Source organism: Gossypium hirsutum, chromosome D04 (genome assembly GCF_007990345.1).
Source record: "Gossypium hirsutum isolate 1008001.06 chromosome D04, Gossypium_hirsutum_v2.1, whole genome shotgun sequence".
NCBI lineage: Eukaryota > Viridiplantae > Streptophyta > Magnoliopsida > Malvales > Malvaceae > Gossypium > Gossypium hirsutum.
This window is the reverse complement of record NC_053440.1, coordinates 57722677-57743664: the sequence shown is the minus strand read 5'-3', so window position 1 is coordinate 57743664 and position 20988 is coordinate 57722677. Positions and strand designations below refer to the sequence as shown.

General features: G+C 32.6%; 2 protein-coding genes and 1 pseudogene across 5 annotated transcripts; 1 reads left to right on the top strand and 2 right to left on the bottom strand.

The window, feature by feature from the left end:
- Positions 1-994: 994 nt before the first annotated feature.
- LOC121216002 (protein VAC14 homolog) lies at positions 995-7853 on the top strand. The gene is made up of 20 exons (XM_041091078.1): positions 995-1361; positions 1464-1577; positions 1699-1764; positions 2107-2196; positions 2292-2411; positions 2500-2528; positions 2646-2788; positions 2873-2967; positions 3213-3299; positions 3496-3603; positions 3722-3813; positions 4018-4099; positions 4485-4550; positions 5462-5577; positions 5755-5875; positions 6015-6176; positions 6307-6435; positions 6830-6898; positions 7114-7389; positions 7564-7853. Exons 1-20 carry the CDS (start codon positions 1272-1274, stop codon positions 7651-7653), a joined length of 2145 nt encoding a protein of 714 aa, XP_040947012.1. The 5' UTR covers positions 995-1271; the 3' UTR covers positions 7654-7853.
- Positions 7854-9232: 1379 nt separating this feature from the next.
- LOC107911559 (ankyrin repeat-containing protein At2g01680) lies at positions 9233-12348 on the bottom strand. Of its 4 annotated transcripts, XM_041091077.1 has the most exons (5): positions 11724-11858; positions 11532-11559; positions 11234-11391; positions 10686-11095; positions 9233-10414 (listed from the first exon to the last, which is right to left on the bottom strand). In XM_041091077.1, exons 3-5 carry the CDS (start codon positions 11316-11318, stop codon positions 9539-9541), a joined length of 1371 nt encoding a protein of 456 aa, XP_040947011.1. In that variant the 5' UTR covers positions 11319-11391; positions 11532-11559; positions 11724-11858; the 3' UTR covers positions 9233-9538. The 4 variants fall into 4 exon arrangements, with proteins under 4 accessions (XP_040947011.1, XP_040947010.1, XP_016694888.1 ...); XM_041091076.1 differs by lacking the exons at positions 11234-11391; positions 11532-11559 and having other exon boundaries at positions 9233-9901; positions 10019-10414; positions 11724-12249; XM_016839399.2 differs by lacking the exon at positions 11532-11559 and having other exon boundaries at positions 11724-11851.
- Positions 12349-13989: 1641 nt separating this feature from the next.
- On the bottom strand, positions 13990-18797 carry LOC107911558 (chaperone protein DnaJ 1-like; annotated as a pseudogene).
- Between the last annotated feature and the right edge of the window lie 2191 nt (positions 18798-20988).

The following is a 20988-nucleotide window of genomic DNA, read 5'->3' as shown; positions in this document are numbered from 1 at the left end:
TCTTTCAAATTTTCTTTTAGGTTTACAGCAGTAGCTGTATGAAGATTTATTTTTTTATTTAGAGAAAATATTTGTGTCTATAATCTAGAGAATTTGGTGGAAAAAGTTTAAAGTATCATTTTTACTACAGGGAATTCCAAGTATACCCTTAAGAACATTTGACTAGTCACGCTGGCTAAGCTTTACAATTAAAAATGGAAAAATTCACTGGTAGTCACTCAACTATTAGTAATTTTTTTCTGGCCATGTAATTATAAAAAATTATAAAATAATCACTCAACTATTTAAAATTTTATTTTTTAGTTACCCAACTATTCAAAAATTTTTTTGTATTACTAACAGAAACATAACTTAGTAGCTTTTAAAATTAGCCTAATAATAACTTTAACTCTCAATATTTTTACATTATGTCAGTATAGTCTTGATTCCAAAAATATTAACTCTCAACATTATACATTGTGCAATCTTTTTTTTTTTGTAATTTTACTTTATTTGTAACACTGATGGCTAATTTTAAAAGAATGAGAAAAGATGAAAATTATTATGTTGGACTTTCGGGTGTTTTTAATTTTAGTATATTTTAGATCAAATTTAGTTGATAGATTTGGTTTTTTAGCTATTTAGGTGAAAGGTTCAAAAGAAGTGAAAAATTGGAAAAAAAAAGACCAAATTATACGGTGTGTAAACATTGAGGGTTAATTTTTTAGAATAAGACTAAATTGATATAATGTATAATGTTGAGTATTAAAATTGCTATTATGTCAATTTTAAAAGCTACCACACCATTCTCCCGTCATCCATTGTGACAAAAGAATCGAATAATTGTATGACTATTTTGTAATTATTCATAATTGGTGATCAAAAAAGAAACATACAAATAGTTAGGTAAAGATGGGTAATTTACCCTTAAAGGGAGTAATTTCATCATTTCGTTAGGATGTCACTTGCAGTACTCTTTTATCTTTTTAATCCAAATCCATTTAATTTTACTAACAAAATCAATATTATTATTATTTTAAAAATCACATAATCATGAAATACCAAAAAAAAAAGAAAAGGAAAATCCGATTGCCTTTTGACAAAAAAATAACCGCTACGCATATTCTTGATGTCATCAGATCTGATTTCTCATTCAAATTAAAAATAGAAAGTTATGTTCAGATTCGAATTTGAAAAGATCAGGAAACGAATTTGATTTAATCGAAGGATTTTTGTTATAAGTTTGTCTTTCGTTGTTTTATGTTTTTTTATTTTTGAAAAAAGATTCTGTTATGGCTGACGCTCACTCTGTGGTTCCCGCCTCCGTTCTCCGTAATCTCTCCGACAAGCTTTACGAGAAGCGGAAGAATGCCGCACTTGAGGTTTTTCTTTTTCTTTTTTTGAATTTCCTTGGAATTTGATGTTTTGATGATTGAATTTCTTATTCTTTTTTGTTATCGTAATTGAATATTTCTATGTTTTAGGTTGAAGGAATTGTGAAACAGCTAGCGGCTTTAGGAGATCACGAGAAGATATCGGCGGTGATCAGTTTGTTGACCACTGAGTATACGTACTCGCCACAAGCTAATCACCGTAAGGTTGGTGGATAATGAATCATATTCAGAATTTTGAATCTTTTTTAATTTGTATGAGATTTTCGTATCTATTTAATTTTAAATTTAGCTCAGTTTTGTTAAATTTTGCGTTGTGTTTATGTAGGGAGGATTGATAGGTTTAGCTGCTGCTACTGTTGGGTTGACTTCTGAAGCCTCTCAACATCTTGAAGTAAGGATTAGTAGTTTGCCTTTGAATACCTTTCTTTTGACATATGTATAGAATAATGTTTACCATGGCTTTTTTAGAAACATGTATAGAATTGGAAACACTTACAAGGATTGAATTAGACCTCGTGATTAAGTAATTAGATGCAAATTGTTTGTTGGTTGTTCCTCTCATAAGCACTGTTTTCATAACTCGCTGAGATAGAGCACTGTTTCCATTTCTAGAGTAATTAGATGCTCTTACATCTGATGATTGCTTTTTATTTTTTCAAGTATTAATAAGTGTCAGTTATTTCTCAGCTTTCTCTCTTCTTAGTGATTAATTTGCTTTTTATAAATCTACCAGCAAATTGTGCCGCCAGTGCTTAATTCTTTTTCTGACCAAGATAGCAGAGTTCGTTATTATGCTTGTGAAGCTCTATATAACATTGCAAAGGTGAAAGGAGATTGGTTAGCTTATGAAATTCAATTTTTTTGTCTCTTGCTTTCTTGACTAATGGTGAACTGGATTTGCCGTTTTCTGCTGTACAGGTTGTCCGAGGAGATTTTATCATGTTCTTTAATCAGATATTTGATGCTTTATGCAAGCTGTCAGCTGATTCTGCAGCCAATGTGCAGAGTGCTGCTCACCTTTTAGATAGGCTAGTGAAGGTTAATAATTGCTTCCTCATTTAAATTTTGCATCTAGGTAACTATGTGAATATGGGATTTATTGCTCCTGTTTTACCATGTGAAACAGGACATTGTTACAGAAAGTGATCAGTTCAGGTGTGCTTTATTCCCTTCCAATTGTGCTCTATGAATCTTGTCATAGTTATAGGTCTTGATCAAATATTTTGGGAACAAAATCTTTTAATGTTATTGATTTCTTTTCTTTGTCTTCAGTATTGAAGAATTTATACCATTGTTGAGGGAACGCATGAATGTCTTGAATCCCTATGTCCGTCAATTTTTGGTTGGATGGATAACTGTACTGGACAGTGTTCCAGATATTGACATGTTGGGTTTCCTACCTGATTTTCTTGATGGTAATTAATTTACAGTCTTTTAAACTAATCCGCTACTTCTCTAGGAGGAATTGTTTTAATTATCTACCTGTTGATAACTTTCAGGTTTGTTTAATATGTTAAGTGATTCCAGTCATGAAATACGGCAACAAGCTGATTCAGCACTTTCTGAGTTTCTCCAAGAGATCAAGAATTCCCCAGTAAGACTTATACTTACTTTGTTCTTTGCTTGCTGGATTTGCTTAATGGGCACTTGTTTTTAATTTTCTTATGCCATTGTTGTCTTTTCCACAAATCTTTATGGGAATGGCATGATTGGCGCCTCAAGATTTTTTGTAAAAGAAGTTTTGGCATTATTACTTATCGTTTACCAAAATATTTCTCTTAAAAAGAAAATATTTTGTTCATTTTTAATTTTCTGACTCGAGCAGTGCTCCTCTTGAAGTCTGTAGATTATGGTCGCATGGCTGAAATACTAGTGCAAAGGGCTGCTTCTCCTGATGAATTCACTCGGTTAACAGCTATGACTTGGGTAAGTAGAGTTAGACTTTGTGTTACCATATCTGGGAGAAGATTTTTAAAGCAGAAAAAGGAAAATAATCTTGATAAAGGATTTTTCCCCTGGTCAATATATTTGTCAATACCATGATATTCTTTATTTTTTCTTGCTATTCATGATCTAATTATTTAATTTGGTAATTTCACATTTTGATTTTCTCATTGTACAGATAAATGAGTTTGTAAAACTTGGTGGAGACCAGCTTGTTCCTTACTATGCTGACATACTCGGAGCCATTCTCCCCTGCATGTCTGATAAAGAAGAGAAAATTAGAGGGGTAAGCTTTTGTCTTCTGTATTCTCCTTAATGTATCTTAAATAGCCATCTGTAATGGCTTTTAGAAACTCATTGGGAGTTCTTTCCTCTGTGATAATTTTGTGTGTTTCAAATATTAGTTTGCTCGTGAAACCAATGAGGAGCTTCGTTCAGTCAAGGGTGAACCAGAAGAAGCCTTTAATGTGGGAGCCATTCTCTCCATTGCAAGGAGGTGTAGTTTTTGTTACCTGGGAAAAATGCTAGGTTTGAAATGTTACTAGCAGTTTGCACTTTGCTCCTGAAAACTGGCTATATATATCTCTTCTCTATTTGAAGAGCTAAAAAAAAAAGTTCTTAAAACTGAGACTTGTTTTGCTCCTGAAATAATTTCATCTTACAATGATTTTATAATGATTACTATATTTTTGACTGACAGGCAACTGGATAGTGAGTGGGAAGCCACGAGAATTGAAGCGTTACACTGGATATCAACCCTTTTAGACAGACATCGTTCTGAGGTGATGATGCAGTTATTTGTATTCATATACATCTGGTGGTGTGCATGATATTTTAGTTTTTCATTATCTTGATGATGATCTGACTTGCAAAAAGAGGTTCAAGGTCCAAGTTTTTAGTATTGTTGGGTAAATCTCATATCTTTCCATATGTTATTTGGCTTTCATGTTTGGTGGAAGCATATCTGATGCTGCTTCCTGAAATCTATTTATGTATTAAAAAGACTTGATTTCCCGTGTAAAGGCATGATAATTTCAATATAAAGCAAAGTAAGAAGTGTATAAGCTCATTTTAAAGTCTGAAATTTGAAGTTTATAACCAATTGCTATTTCTTATGCCAATATTACTCCAATATAGATGGTGCTTAATTTTTTTTACCTGAAACAGGTCTTGTGTTTTCTAAATGACATATTTGACACCCTTTTGAAAGCTCTAGCTGACTCTTCTGATGAGGTGATTTTCTGCTGCCACTTAAATGTTTTCTATTTAATTGTTCCATTAAGGGTTTTGTTTTGTTTTATTTCTTTATTCTTGTTCTGTGTTTTAGTATCACTATAATTCAATAGGATGAACCCTATGTCCTTTAATTTGTTTCTTGGATGGTGATACTGAAACTAGCTAACCCAGCTGGCAATACCCTTACCTTCTTATGAACTTAGATAGAGACTTGCCTTTGCAAGAGGTTTTCCTTGTCCATATCTCCTCTTTCTTCTCTCTCTTTTGGAAGGAATTGGGGACTAAGGATAAGTTATTTTCAAAACATTGAGCCTAAAGAATCACTATATTTCACTCCCGAGTATGATGTCTCTTTCTTGGACGCAAATAGTTTGCTTTGTTTCCTTTTGGTTTTTTTGGTTTATTTTTGTTAGAAAAACATCTGTCTCAATTCCTCTGACAGTATATTTTGATAGTTTGGCACAAGTTACTGCTAGTCTATATATTTTCAACATTCATTATTTAGTTTTTTTTTTGTTTGTTTCATTCCTTGCTGTGCTTATACTGCTCTCTTTATCTCCAATAATTGTCCTTCTATAGGCTGAATGGATGATAATCGAAAAATGCTTGGGAAATTTTCTTCCTAGGAATATATTCGGAGCATCTTAGTCACTAGTACTAGTACTTAGTCCTTACTTCTTTTGCCATGTATTAAATAGAGTGATGTTTTTATGTTGGACGTATCTAACTGTCATTGAACATAAAATTTAAAACTGTTAATATTTGATTTCATGATTTTTGGCTCCAACTATTTCTATAAATTTCTCGTTATTAGTATATGTGTTACATGTGTGTCTGTGTGGTGTTAACCTAAAAATGCTCTTGTTTGTATATACTAATTTACGTTGCAATTTGGATTTTACTATCAGGTGGTGCTCCTAGTTCTTGACATTCATGCATGCATAGCACAAGATCCCCAACATTTCAGCCAGCTTGTTGTTTTTCTAGTGCAAAATTTCCGGATCGATCATTCTCTCCTGGAGAGGTGATTCTAGTCCCCTCAATCCCCAGTGTTTTTCTTTTCCTTTTTGAAATTTATTACGATTTTTTTCTTTTGGCTGTTTATGTCTCATTTAGGCTACATGGCCAACTAGCTGTAGTTATTTTAATTATGTACACGTCTCACCTCTTTCTTTTGCAAATCATGTCCCTGTTTCCTTAGGCGTGGAGCTTTGATAATCCGTAGACTTTGTGATCTCTTGGATGCTGAAAGGGTTTACCGTGAGCTATCCTCCATACTAGAGGGAGAAGCAGACCTAGAATTTGCCTCCATTATGGTTCAGGTTCTGTCACATATTTAAGAATTTAACTAATGTAATTATGCTCTTCTATTAGAGTTTTAAAACAAAGTAAGTAATTAACTTTTAGCAGTGTTACTTCCATCAAGCACCAGATTTTAAGTTTGCTTCTCTCGTGTTTCAGGCATTGAATTTAATTCTACTCACTTCTTCTGAGCTATCTGAGATTCGGAAACTTTTGAAACAGTCACTGGCTAATGCTGCTGGAAAAGATTTATTTGTTGCTTTGTATGCTTCATGGAGCCATTCACCAATGGCAATTATAAGTCTCTGTTTATTAGCTCAGGTAAGGAACTATCTCCTTTTAAATTGCTTGTCAATATCTCGTTATTTTGTGTTATGGGCTAAGGTGAGGAGATCGAGGTTGAACCATCTACTTTTATGGTTATTAATATAAGTATTTATTTGCTTGGTAGATGTATCCGCATGCGAGTGCAGTGATTCAGTCCCTGGTTGAGGAAGATATTAACGTCAAATTCTTGGTTCAGCTTGATAAATTGATTCGTTTGCTTGAAACCCCGATCTTTGCTTATCTAAGATTGCAGGTGCTTAGATTATAAATACTTGCCCTATGAACTTATACTTTTAATAGCTCACAATCTGTGGTAAAACACATATAAATGTAGTACCCATGATTATTTTTCCAATCTATGAATATTTATGATTTTGAAATTCATGATTTTATACTTTTCAAAATAGAATCATATTGAATCTTAACTAATACATAGTATATGCATTTCATTTCACAATTTATATAACAAATGAATACCGAATTCAATTTTACAAATTCATATTCCCGAGCATAGCATAGTTGAATACATTAATTGTAACTATAGTTGCATTTTTTCTAAGTAATTGGTTTATTTCTATTTTCCTTTTTTGTCTTTTGATTTTAGAAGATCCGTTATGTTATTGGTCTTTTCTTTTCTCTATTTCCAGCTTCTTGAACCCGGAAGATATGTATGGTTGCTGAAAGCATTGTATGGTCTTTTGATGCTACTTCCTCAGGTATGTCTTTATCCTTTTTTTTCTAAGCATCACTCCCTCGAACTAACTGAATAAAAGACGACTTTTGGTGTAAACTCGACTTCATGAAAACAATGGAACTCGACTTTATGGTATAAGGGAAACCTCAAGTTTATTCATGCCTGTGGTAAATTGGCGCATATACACATTGGGATTAATATTTCATTGTTATATTTGTCTTTCTTATTTAACTGCAGCAAAGTGCCGCATTCAAGATACTGCAAACTCGTTTAAAAACCGTCCCATCATACTCCTTCAATGGTGATCAACTCAAGCATGCATTATCAGGCAACCCATACTTCCATCACGGTGCACCCCAAATTTCTGAGGATGGTAACAAAAACCTCAATAATGGGAATGTACAGAACGACATTAATTTTACTTCGTGGCTGGAACAGTTTGAGCAAATTCAACGACAACACCACTTGCTTGCGAAATCACAAGCACAATCTCGAAACAACTCATTATTGAAGGTATACGAGTTGCTTGTTACATATGTCGGTAATTTGTTAATAATGTAAAAGGTTAGAACTTGGATTCGGGTATGTTCAATTGTTTCGAAGATTTGCATGCATTTCGACGGTCTTTAGAAGATCGTATTTCTATACATGTCAACCGGTTTTAGGCATCACCTGATATTTATGCAGGATGGGCCAAAAGCTGAAGAACCCCTGCAGCTCCCAACATCGAACACAAACCGGGCTGTTTCAAGATCATCTAAGAGAGGCCCGGGTTAGTTGCAAGTTGTTTGGTCATCAAGCCACGGTTGCAGTGAGATCCAGTATCTGGTAGTAGTTTGTAAAGTTGTAAATCTTAGTCGTTTTTATTTTAATTTATTGGTGAAAATTCGGGTTTTTAAATATAAGCTTTGTGGGGGAGGGGGGGTACCAAGCAATTCTTTCTTCTTTTTTTTCGTTTTTTCCCTTTACAAACAAAATACACCCATGTGGTTCAGGTATTTTTATTGAAAATAATCACATGGTTTTAGAGGGAGAAAATGAATTAGAAAATACTGTTTTTGTTTTTTGTTCATTGAATTTTATGTAATAAGGGAACCTTTTTTATTTTTCTAATTTAAGTACAAAAATAATATTTGTTGAAGCTATCAATGCGTATATTCTTCTTGATTAGTTCTTTTATTCTGTACATAAATTGATTCTGCCGAGATGCTGCAATAATATTTTATTTGTTGAATCGGATCATTTTAGTTTTGATCGCTTCGAGTTGGGGATGTTTCAAATTCAAATTATTTTTGATTTAGGTTGTTTGAGTTTTGGGTCGGTATGAGTTTGTATTAGTTTAGGTTTGAATTTACTAGCTTTCTAATTTGTACCAAATTAAGTTGAGTCTGAGTTTGAAATTTTTAATAAAAAAATTTTCATTAATGAAAAAGGAATGACATAGCGGTGCCCCAATAAACTTGATTTATACAATGGTGATATGGTGGGTTGAGCCAAGTCGAGAAAGATGATTAGGGCTATAATTTTGCCGAGTTTAGCTCGAGTACTTGCAAGTTCGAACTTAATTCAAAATTTAAGGTTTGAATTCGGCTCTATATATAATTGAGTTACTCAAGTTTAATTAAGTTCATGTGTATTCAAGTTTGAGTTGAAGCTTGAGTTTAACTTGATAATTAAGTTTAGGGTTACTAATATATACTAAAAGTAAAATTATAATTTAATAATAAATAATGTTTAAAATATATATTAAAAATGAAAACTTGATAAGATTAGCAAATTGTTCAAATTGAGTATTATTAAGTTTGAATTCGATTTGATCAATAATTAACCTATAGTAAGGATACAACGATAAGACAAAAATTTATTTTAATGGCATAAAAAACTTTAAAATTGAACTCATGTCCCATATTAGTATTCTATTTGCCAATGCTTTTAGGTAAAATATATACTTATTGGATGAAAATGATCAATTTTTGAGATTTAAATTTATCGAGTGAATCCATTATAGGTTCAGATGATTTTAAGTTCAAATTATTTCAGAATACAAAACATTTTGAGTTTGGATCATTACAAACTTAACTTACTTAGTTCCCATTTTGAGTAAAAATGATTTTGGATTAGATCAAGCTAGGTAAAGTCAGATCGGGTTTCAAATTTTTTTGATTCATTTCGATTTGAACATTTCGAGTTTATTTATTATGGGTTTAGATAATTTTAAGTTTAAATTGTTTCAAGTACGAAACATTTTGAGTTTGAGATTTGGATAATTACAAATTTAGGTTAGTTTCAAATTTGGGTTAAAATGAGTTCAAATTGATATAGATTCATGCTATTAACATTTTATGATCAAATCAAGTTAAATTCAAGATTATGTAATTATTATTTCACAAAAAAGTAGTAATGATAATATTAATAATAATACAAATATATACTTAACCGGAATCCGAGTATGGGTAACATTTCTGGTATCATCGGCCATTTACATCATATTTGGTTCGATAGAATGGCTATTCTATTCCCCCTCGACCCCTTATTTGATCCTCAAAACTAACCCGGTCGTTGGTCCGCCAGACGGCCATTTCACGGAAAGGGCGATTCTTCAGCTATTCCGGGCTGTCTCGTATTAGCTGTCCCATGCTTTTTACAGGCATACAATAGTGTTTTATAAAGCATATATCTTCTCGAGATCAGAATTATAATCATCATCATCTGATATATTTGCAGAATATGACCATGAAAAAGACTTACTCCCGGTTGCTCGTTTTATTCGTCTCTGAGAATCGCTCCGGAAAATCCCGAACCTTTGCCGGAAAACAAAGTAACACATACTAGCAAGTGTCCCAACTAGGATTGGTGCTCCAACGACGGTTATCGTAACAGCCATCCATGAACTACCTTTTCCGACAACCACAAAAGCTATCGATAAAAATGCTCCGCATGTGCAACCACAAGCGGCCCACATCAACTTGTTAACTACCGATACAACCTGTTTTTGTGCCGTTGTGTCCCATGCGACCAATGTGATCTGCACTACGACAACAGCAAGCGATATGAAGAGGGATGTAGCATTCAAGAGGCAAAAAACCCGAAAACTGACGTTATCGGCTATATTCGCTTTCCCGCTATCCGGATCATCACTTACGTATTGACCGGGCAAGTTGAAGATTGCTAAGAAAGCTATTGACGCGAAGAGAACAGCGACGACAGTGATGGAATTCGTGGTGTTTTGCACTGCTTCTCTGTGAAGTTTCCGTAGTTCTTTGGCGATTCCCGTAACTCTTCGGTTCGTTTTTTCGTTTTGTATAAACTGCGAGTCAACTTCATGCTTAATATCACTCACTGTCCTCTTAAGTTCCATTGCTTCATCTACTTGACCAACGGACCTAGCATGTTTAGCACCGGCCTCCGTTAGAGCTTCTTTAATTTCGAACGCGGATTCACCGTACTGGAGTTTATCAGCCAAATCCATCGCGGTTTCGTGTTGATTATTTATGGCGTTGACATCGGTAGATCTATAAGTTAGCAGCAAGCTCACAATCTGTATACACATAAAACAAGAAAAGGCCATAAATTGATATCTGAAATCGGGTATTTTAAGAAAAATAAAAAGCCGAAGAAACATATGCCATATATACATGGTAAAAGTACACCATGGAGGCCCTTGTAAATTTGTTCTTTAATCTAATGTATAAGGATTAATTTATCCATTTATTTGAGTAGAGAGGATAAAATGCAATCTGACTCCTAATACAGAGGCTTCTATGATGTGTTTATTGTATATATACACACATACATGAAGTAACAGATACCTGCGCGCGAGATTTCCTCGTAGCGATGTGCAATGCCGTATTCCCCTTTTTGTCACGTTCGTTCAGAATGGAGTGATTGGCGAACAATAATTCGTCAACTACTGCCGGACATTGACCCTTGACAGCCATATGGAGTGCAGTTTGGCCTTTCTTATCTTTGATGCCAACAATTCCTTGATCGCAATCGATAAGAGCTTTTACGATATCGATAAGGCCATACCTCACAGCTGTATGTAAGGCTGTCTTTCCGTTTTTACGCACTATCCGTATGCAACTGGCATCGGCATTCAATATCGCATTTACCACCTCTAAATGACCTTTAACAGCTGCAGAATAAAGGGGGCTCGTATTCGTAGAGTCGCATACCCCACAAAGTTCTGGCCATAACCCCAAAAGTTCCTTCACCATGCCTGCAGAAAAAACGGTACATAAATCCGCAACGGACAATCACCATTCACAACAGAGTAACTAAATATCAGTGATATTGCACAATCCCATATTGTTTAACTATCCTAAATCACACCAAAGTATATTTCGCGAACAAATACCCGATTTTAGCTCAGAGTTGCTCGCATAAGACTTATGTTCCGATCGATTATCTCGAGTCTTGATATACCAAGAAAGATGTACCATCTAACATGGAATATTTACTCTATGGGTTCGGCAAGCCCTTTGATTCGAGTTCATGGTTTCTCTTGGCTATACGCTTCATTAGTATCCCAAATTCAAAAAAGTCAAATAGTTGAAACAATAAGTTGCTAAAATAACTAGATTCAATTTCGTTCCGAACTTCGAGTATGTGTGTTAAACAGGAATACTAAAAAAAATTCTCTCTCCAACCCTTACCTCAAATATACATCGAAAAACGCAAATACTGCAAGAAAAACAGAAAAATCCAAAATTCTAATCATAATTTTCATTCAAAATCCATCCCTTCCCTCTAAACCCCAAAGCAAAAGAAATCATCAAAAATCAAAGCTAAAAAATCATTAAAATCAAGAGAAAAAAAAACAAAGGAATCACAGAAAAAAATCATACCCAAATGTCCAAGTTTAGCAGCAACATGAAAAGCGTTCATATCAGACTTAGACCTGATCTTAACAATCTCCACATCACAAAATTTGATCAAATAATCAAAAACCTCATTGAAATTATTCTCAGCTGCAATATAAAAAGCAGTAGCCCCTGATTCACTTTGAGCAGCCATCAGATCATACACCGTTGATGATCCATCACACGCTTCATCATCTTTCTTCAACTTATCTAATATCTGCTTCACCGCTTCAAGTTCACCAGATCGAACGGCTACAAATAAAGATTGTTGAGTAAGGAAACGTAAAGGCTTCGATTCCATCACTACTTCCTCTTCTTCTTCTTCGGATTTTCACTGTTCTTTGTTGTTCATTTAAAAGAGTTTTTTTTAAAAAAAATAAAAAAAAAGGGTTAAAGGATTTAAAGGGGTTTGTTTGATTGTGAAGGTGGGTATTGGTTTTTCTTTGCTGTAAAGGATAATGGAAGAGAGTTTCTATGGTGTATTAATGGTGTCCATTGAATTTGTTTACAAGCTTTTTTTTCCTTTTATAAATGATTAATTGATTGACTGTGAAATGAAAAAATGGGGCCTTAGTTGCAATCATGTGGCAAAGTTGACTGTTAAAGTCTTTGATAAAAACGAAAGCAGGTGGATATAAATATTTCCATTTTTAACCCAACAAAATTATTTGGTATTCTTCAATATACTCTTGAACTGAATTGAATCGAGTTTGAATCGTAGTAAGCTCGAGTTTGAGTTTAACGTAGAATTTAAAATTTGATGTTTTGCTCGAGCTCGATTGAATATTATTTTTTAAGTTTTAGTTTAGCTTTGTACTAAATCGACTAATAAGCTCATTAGAATTTGAACTCGATTAAGTTTGCACTCATTCATAACAAATTTTACGGTGCCCAAATTTAGCTCGATTAGAAGCTCAAGCTTGTTTATACTTAAGCTCTTTTTTTTATATAATAAAGATGATATCAAAATATATTAATATCAAAATGTTTTGTTAGCCTCACAAGTCGTCTGAAACGGATTTTTTTATACTTTAATTTGGCTTAATTCGTAGCTCGACCCGATAATTGCTTAATCGAGTTTAAATTTTTTCGACCCACACTTGAATTTAATATTTAATTTCCTTTTTTATAATATTATTAGCAAACTTAAATTGATAACATCGTTATTTGTTATCGTTAAAGTAAAGAATAAATTTTATTATTATTTGATTACTAGTGTCCCCTAAATTGTAATATAAACTTTAATTATTAAAAAGAGAGATATAAATTATAGGGATTAAAGTCATAATTAAACCTATTTATTTAATAAAGAAAGAAAGTTTAAAAGGTGTCATGGTTGTAAGAATCTCAAGATCTTTTTCAACTGTTGGGTGTTTTGTCTTTTTGTTATATTTAATGGTTTCCTACGTAATCTGCTGTTTATTGGGTTACTTGTAAAATTCGGACAAACTTCCACGTGAAGGTATAATCAGTAAGTTTATTAATTAGGTTAAAAAATTAAAAAATCAAACTCGAAATTTTAAATTTCAAAAGTAAAAAAATACAATATTTTTTATTTTTTTATTATTTCATATAATATAAGATTTGTATGTATTTTATTTATGTTTTTAGAGGAAAATTGGTTAATTGTATTTTTTGTATTTTGTATAATATATATTTTGGAAGTTTCATTGTAAATATATATAAATTATAATATAGAATCAAATTAATATAAAAAAAATTCACCGTCAAAATAATTTGTTATTTTAGTTAACTCGACTTTAACTTAATTTTGCTTGCATCTAGTTTACTTTTTTTTTTAAAAATAAATACGATAATAAATACGATAATAATATATCTTATGTTTGTATATATTTAACCATTTATGTTATATTTATTTTATATGATTTACATAGAAAATATGAGATATTATACCTATATTTTAACCAAAAAAATCTATATATATTACTAATATTATTTTTGCATTTTAGTAAGGTATACAAAATTAGAAAATGAACAAAATACATTATACAAGAAAATATATAAAAAAAACGATACAAACATATAAATTATCAATCCACTTTTAGAAAAAAAAAAAGAAAAAGCCCGATGCTCCAAAAAAAAAAAAGCACGATGCCAATATCAATAATTATAATTATAAGTACTTGACTGAATTAATATCATCCATCTATCGGATCTCAAGTTCAACTCACTTGTGAAATTATTTTTTTTTTTCCTTTTTATGTATAAATATATATATAAGGATGTCATATTGTATAAAATTATGAAATTTAAAGTTTTTTTAATATGTTTAATGTACATTTTACTATCTATGTTCGCATTTTACTATCACTCTCAACAACTTTAGTTCTCTCTTCCGCATTAAAGGAAGTTCCTATTGAAAACCGGGAAATCAAACCTTTAGCCATGTTTGCCGTATCGAGATTTACGGTCTGCCTTCCGACAGTTCGGTCCTCTCCCGATCTCATGGCTTCCATGGATGTTTCCCCTCCCACTCGTCTTTCTCTCGCTACGATTTCTTCTTTGGTCGCTTTGCAGCCTCCTCTTGATGCTTTCGTACCAATGATTTCAATCGTTTTTCATTATTATATTAATCCACCAAATCTACATGCTCTTCGTATTTTCTTCTTCGTTCGAAGCAAGAGCAGCAGCCTCATTGTAGGCTTCCAAGTAACTGCAATTAAGCAAGAAGCAGAATCATGATAAACAGCTAAACAAAACGAAGATTATCATACAATATGATTTCCAAAAACGTTCAAAAGCGAGATTCTCACTGCGTGTTTGCTTTTTGGGCTAGCTCTAGAGGAGTATCGGTCCACACACTAGTATCACCCCGCCCTTCTTTCGCGTTCTTGTTAGACCTTGCCGATTGTTTTGTCACACCTGGTTGACAAGAATAAAACAGGTAGGATATTATCATTAGAGTATTTTCAGTTTAAACTCTGGAGATGTAAATTACCTTGTGCTATGCTAATATTATCCACAATAAGAATATAAAAATTCCATAAGTTCCAATACAGTGGAATATGCAGAGCAGGATTGAAGGATTTATTCCGAAGGACAAAAACCGATTATGACGTTTGTGCAACTAACTATGCAAAAAGTATAGAACTGCACACATTGTCTTACCTTACTCTCGGGAGGTAGTGTTGTCATCCATTCATCCCTTTTCGGTGGCACTTTAACTTCTACTTCATGCACAAGCAGCTCATCATCACCCTCCATTGATATACCTGCAATAATTAAAAGTTGGTTCTAGATCAACATTCTTTAGCACTCCAAAAACTGTTGACACAAGATGAAAAAGAAAAAATAATAATAATAATACTAAATTATAGGAGAATGTACAGTCAGCTAAGAAGCACCAACACTCCTACTCATCATACGTAAAGTAATTGATGGGAGACAAACACATGAATGCACGTGCAAGAGTGTGCAGACACATAGATGTTGCATGTAACTACAGAGAAAATATCTAACCTTGCAATCTTCTCCATTGTGCAGCTTCACGCATTGCTTGCAACTCAGCCTATAGAAAGAAAAGGATTAAATAAGTTCATCAAATTAATACCTATACTAAGAGCTTGTAAATAACAAATACCTTGAATTCCTCTTGCTACTCCTTCAGTTTTATTTTCTAATGCAGTGCTTCTCGCTGGAAAATGTAAGAAGTTTGATGTTAGAATTACGATAGTGAGACTAAATGTTAGAGAGAGGAAAGAATTATAAATCCCCATAAATTCAAAATGCAGCAAAAATACACCCAAAAGAATGCAGCAACAATTGTGTGTTGGTGACATTGTATGTTGGTGAAAATTTAGACAAATGGTTTACAGCTAATAAGCTTTTCTGCCCGTGCAATTGGTTAGATGATACAGGCTCATTAAGCTTAATAAGATCTGTAATAATGTTAACTCAGTGATTCATATGGGCAATGAAACAAAACCGTGAAGGACAAGGTTCTGTTGGGGGGAGGGGAAAGGAGAAGAAGACATTTCGAGGAACAACCATAACTACAATTATAATAATAATAATTCCATATTATTGTACAAAATATAACAGAGATGCCAATAGTCAGGAAGATACTAGTGAAACAGATTCGACTATTATGTTGAATAATTAGGAAAATTTTGCTAATCCTACACTTGTGCTACTGGATGAAATTAGACTCTTTTAGTTTGAAAGAAAACCAACTACTCTACTTTCTTCATATTCTAACTTTTGGTTCTGACAAAAATGAGGTAAGGATGCAAACTAAAGCCCTGTGTAACTTCAAGGATGCCACAGAAACCAAAATACCCCCAAAAAGAAAATCCCCTTCAGCCATTCAATGTAAGACAAGAAAAGTCGTAAGCAAAATCTGGGGTCCTATGTCCTGTGAACAACTCAATACTAAAGAACAATTCAATGAGTTTACAGCATTGGTTCACACAATGAGTTCACACAGGCAATGAAGAACCATAAATGAGGCATATAAGTTATCAACCGTGACTGCATTCAGAATAGACAAATCAAACCCTCACCTTATCCAGACCTAGTAAAACCTTAAGAGCTTTGTTGAGTATGACAAATGCTTGGTGTGCCTGTGGATGAGGACATTTTGTCTGGATGCACCGAAAGAGACAGTTTCCAGTATCTAAAGGAAAAACAAAGCAGCTTATGAGAAACACAGTTCAACACAAGTTCACAATCAAATCAAGATAAATGGCAGAGTCCATCAACATGTAAACCGCCTCTAAAATGAGAAATGACATGAAAAGTAAATAATTTATAGCCTCTTTATTAACAAAACCTAGGACAAGGATTTAGCTCAGTAGGCATCCAAACAGCAGCCTCAAAGGAACTTTTTTCCATTACCAGCAAAATTCAAAGTTGGAAGTAATAGGTATAAGTGACAAAATTAACCCATAGCTTGAAAGCTCCCTAGGATAATAAACTCATATCATGGATTCAGCACTTAAACTTTTTGGCATCTCTCCTTGCTAGTATCTCCTCCTTGTGCTTCAGTTGTTACCAAAACTTGGAGGAGTTTTTTTGTGTAAGAACAAGTACAAATTAGAAGCTAAAATTAAAACCATGTTACTTAGACTAGTTAGTTTATCAAATCTCCCATATTGGTTGGACAGCAAATAGGTGGGATCAGGTTGAATCATTTCGGGTCAGATCATTTTTGGATTAGGTCCAGCATTTTACCACCGAGTTTGGCTTATTATGGGTTTTACTCGGGCCAGTCTTGGGTTTCCACCATACTGGATCAGATTGATTCATGTTCAAATTCTTTTAAGTTTAGGTAATTTCGGATTTGAGTAATTTTTTGTTCTAGGTCTTTGACATTTTGGTCAATTTGGGTATGGGTTTTTACAAACAGGTTTTCAGGTTCAGGTTCATTTTCCCATCTCTAATTATAACAAACCACCACATACATGCTCATTATTATTAAACTAGGGTGTTGTTGATACAATGTAAAACATCTATTGCTGAGGTAAAAGAAATATTAGGTATCCGATACGTGCTTTAACAATGAAAGGCAATGAAAAAGAAAATTATGGAACTAATATTAAATTCTTCCTCATCCATTTAAAAGAAAAAACCTTACATTTTATTTATATTATCAGCAGAAATATTTCTGTTTGCTCCTATAACATCTTACGGACAGTCAGATTCAGCTCCCATAATTCTTGTGACCTGCTCAGGAAAATTGAAGAGCGATTGAGTGATTACATACAAGTAACTCTTTATAAATACAACCATAATGTGTCGTGCCAAAGAATTGCTTATCATACAAGTGCATAAGTAACCGAGTACGTATACCTAGGACTTTAGGGAAACTACACAATTTCATTGATGTTCTCAAAATTCTCAAGCTCTAAGCATAGTATCAGGTAATACAGAACCACAAGATGTTGAGTGAACATTAGGCAAACCTAAAGATAAAATGCAGTAGTTTATTCCTACTTTTCTAATGATTTGGAAAGGAACAAGGCTCTAAGCCCCTAACTGAAGAAGATAAATGATAGCGAATGCCAGAAATACAGCTACAACGGGAAAAATCAACAAACATAACATATGATATAGGATGCTTGTTGAGACTAGGAAGAAAATATTTGACTAATTATAGTGGCAGACCATGAGTCAATTAAGGCAAATTCAACAAAAGAAACAAGAAACAAGATGAACTACAATTTTGACGTTTCATTTCATTGTCAATGATTTCTTTTAATTAATATGACAGTTTTTATTACCGTAGAAAAGAAAATGGCAGCTAGAATGAATCAGAGGCAAATTAATTGAACAATAGCCAAGCAACCATTCACCTCTTTTCTTCCCAACAAGACAGAAGAGATTAACAAACAAGCAAAGCTGACAGAGCAAAATCACAAGGATGAAAGAACCAACGGCAAAAAAAGACCACGAGGTAAAATTTCCACAGTCCAAGAGAGGCTCAAGGCTGCAATATTTATGGCCCTACCAACAAAAGATAGAGCTCAACTTGAATAAACTACATAAGGGGTGAAATTTGGTACCTCTTCAAAACTTCTGCTTCATTTGCTGGTTCAGCTTCAGCAACCAGAGCCGGAGGTGGAGATCCAATAAAGAGTTCATCACCTTCCTCTATCTCAACTTCTCTGGATTAATTTGTAAAAAGAATGCCAGAGAAATAGTTATAAAAGCCAGCATTAATTTTCTGATACAAAATAAAAACTGAGAGTAAAAAACTTAGTTATGTAGAATACCTGAGCTCAGCCTAGGCTTGTGTTAATTTCGCTGCTGCAGCAAGTAACTCAGCTGAGGGCATTTCAGGGCCAATAATCACCCTGTAAGAAGATTAAAGCAACGAAGAGGAAAGAAACTAATTATCTAATCCATCTGCAAGAAGTATTGTCTACGTTACCTGGACACGGCGGCAGTTAAGGGTGCCATACCCACCGACATGGGATACGGATCAAATCCGGCGATAAACGGTGGTGGGTCAGAACCGATAAGAGAAGAAGAAAAAACCTGGACGATGACAGAAGGAAGAGAAAAACGGATAAACAGTTTCCGAATCAACAGGGTTCTAGTGTCACGGGCGGAATTTAAATTTTAAATTAAATATTTCAAGTTATTTGAGTTAATTAAGTTATTAGATCAATTTAAATAAAAAATTAAGTTTTTCGGTTTAACTTAAATATGAATTACACAATTCGAGTTATTCGAAAATTCGAATAAGAAAAGGCAAAGCTACGCATTTTTTATAAATGTTTACCTTTTCTAAAGTTAAAAGTTAAAATATAAAACTACACTGTTTTGATAAATATTTACTCGTTAAGTTAAAAGGTAAAACTATTATTTTGTTTATGTAGTTAAATAATTTTGTACTTCGTTTACTAGTTAAATAATCGATTCATGTAAACGCAACATTGAATATAAATAATAGGATTTGTTAACTCGATTCGACTTGACTCGAATATTTTTGACTCGATTCAATTCGATTCGAAAAAATTTCAAATTAAGTTCGGTTTCTAAAATAGGATTCGTCAACTCGACTAACTTGAAATTTTTCGACTCGACTCAGATCAAATACTCACCCCTACCTATTAGTAAAAACTTTTTGGCATAATGGCTTATTTAGCCCTCTAACTTTACAAAAGTTATCATTTTACCCTTTCATTTAATTTTTGTCAATGTTCATGTGGTAGTCCACGTCAGCAAATTTCCATCAATTTTTTGATGATTTGACAAAAAAACATACACGTGAACTACCACATGCGTGTCATATCAGCAATTAATTAATTTTTTAAAAATAAAAAATATATAAAAGAAAATATATAGTATATATAGAAAATTATTAAAATTATTTAAAACTTTTGTAAATAATAAAAATTTTATCTTATATTTTTTTTTAAAATTCAAAAATTATTAAAACTTAAATAATTGCTAATGTGGAATTCATGTCGCAATCAATGTCAGCAAATGTTTGGATGATTTGACAAAAAAAAGTAAGTTCAAGTATTATAAGAGGCCAAAAATTGAATGGATGGCTAAAATTTTTTTTTTGTAAAGTTTGAAGGCTAAATAAGTCATTGTGCTATTTTTTTTTGTCATCCCAACTATGAAAAATTATAAAATGGTCATTCGACTATTAGTAACTTTCTTTTATGTCACTCAACTATGAAAAATTATAACATGGTCATTCAACTATTCAATTTTGTATTTTTGGTTACTATCTACTAAGAGTGACAGCTTTTAAAATTGGTATAATAGCAGCTTTAACCCTCGATGTTTATACATTCTATTAAATTAGTCTTGATTCTAAAAAAATTTAACCCTCAACATTTACACATTGTGTAATTTGGTCCGTTTTTATAATTTTGTTTTTCTTTCTGAACTTTTCACCTAAAAAGCTAAAAAGGTAAATTTATTGGTCAAATTTAATTGAAAATATAAAGAAATTTGACACACTCAAAAATTCAAGATAACAATTTATTGGTCAAATTTTTTTCTCATTCAAGATAAACAAAATCAAAAGTGGAAAGAGAGAGCAAATTACACGATGTGTAAATGTTGAGGATTATATTTTTAGAATCGAGACTAAATTGACATAATTTATAAATGTTGAAGGTTAAACTTGCTATTATGTCAATTTTAAAAGTTGTCATTGTTAATCAGCTAGTGACAAAAAAGACAGTACAAATAGTTGGGTGACCATCTTGTAATTTTTCACAGTTAGGTGACCAAAAAATAAATTTACTAATAGTTGAGTGGCTACTACTATAGTTTGCCCTTGTGTTTTGGGAGAAAGAATAATATATTAATTGCACCAAACATCCCTAAACTATGACCTTCATTCTAAATTAGTTTCTAAACTTCAAATCGCTCTTACTATATCCTTAAACTATCGATGTCATATCAATTAGGTCTTTTTGTTATTAAAAATCGTTAATTTAACCGTTAAATAACACGTTAGATCTTAGGTAGCATAATTTAAAATGAAAAAAATTAAGAAAAATGAATATTGTAAAAATAGATGAATTAAAAATATTAGTTTTGAGGTTTTCGAAACTTTTACAAAAGTTTTATTATTCACTCTTTATTCAATTTTACTTAGTTTTTAGTTTTTAATTTTACACAAACTTTTTCATTATTTTAACTATTGACTGAGTTTGTGTCACAAGTTAACCAGACACCAGCTCGATTGAAAATTACTAAACTACCCTACATATTGAAATAAGTTATATTCGTACAAAAATATTTTTCTCCTTTTACATTT

Bases quoted from the DNA above. Each gene is read 5' to 3' on its own strand.
- LOC121216002 (XM_041091078.1), top strand. From the start codon at position 1,272: ATGGCTGACGCTCACTCTGTGGTTCCCGCCTCCGTTCTCCGTAATCTC. The intron at 4,100-4,484 runs GTGATGATGCAG...TACCTGAAACAG, and splicing joins TAGACAGACATCGTTCTGAG to GTCTTGTGTTTTCTAAATGA. The intron at 6,177-6,306 runs GTAAGGAACTAT...TTTGCTTGGTAG, and splicing joins GTCTCTGTTTATTAGCTCAG to ATGTATCCGCATGCGAGTGC.
- LOC107911559 (XM_016839398.2), bottom strand. From the start codon at position 12,039: ATGGAATCGAAGCCTTTACGTTTCCTTACTCAACAATCTTTATTTGTA. The intron at 11,096-11,723 runs GTATGATTTTTT...TTTTTTCTGCAG, and splicing joins TGCTAAACTTGGACATTTGG to GCATGGTGAAGGAACTTTTG. The intron at 10,415-10,685 runs GTATCTGTTACT...ATGTGTATACAG, and splicing joins CGAGGAAATCTCGCGCGCAG to ATTGTGAGCTTGCTGCTAAC.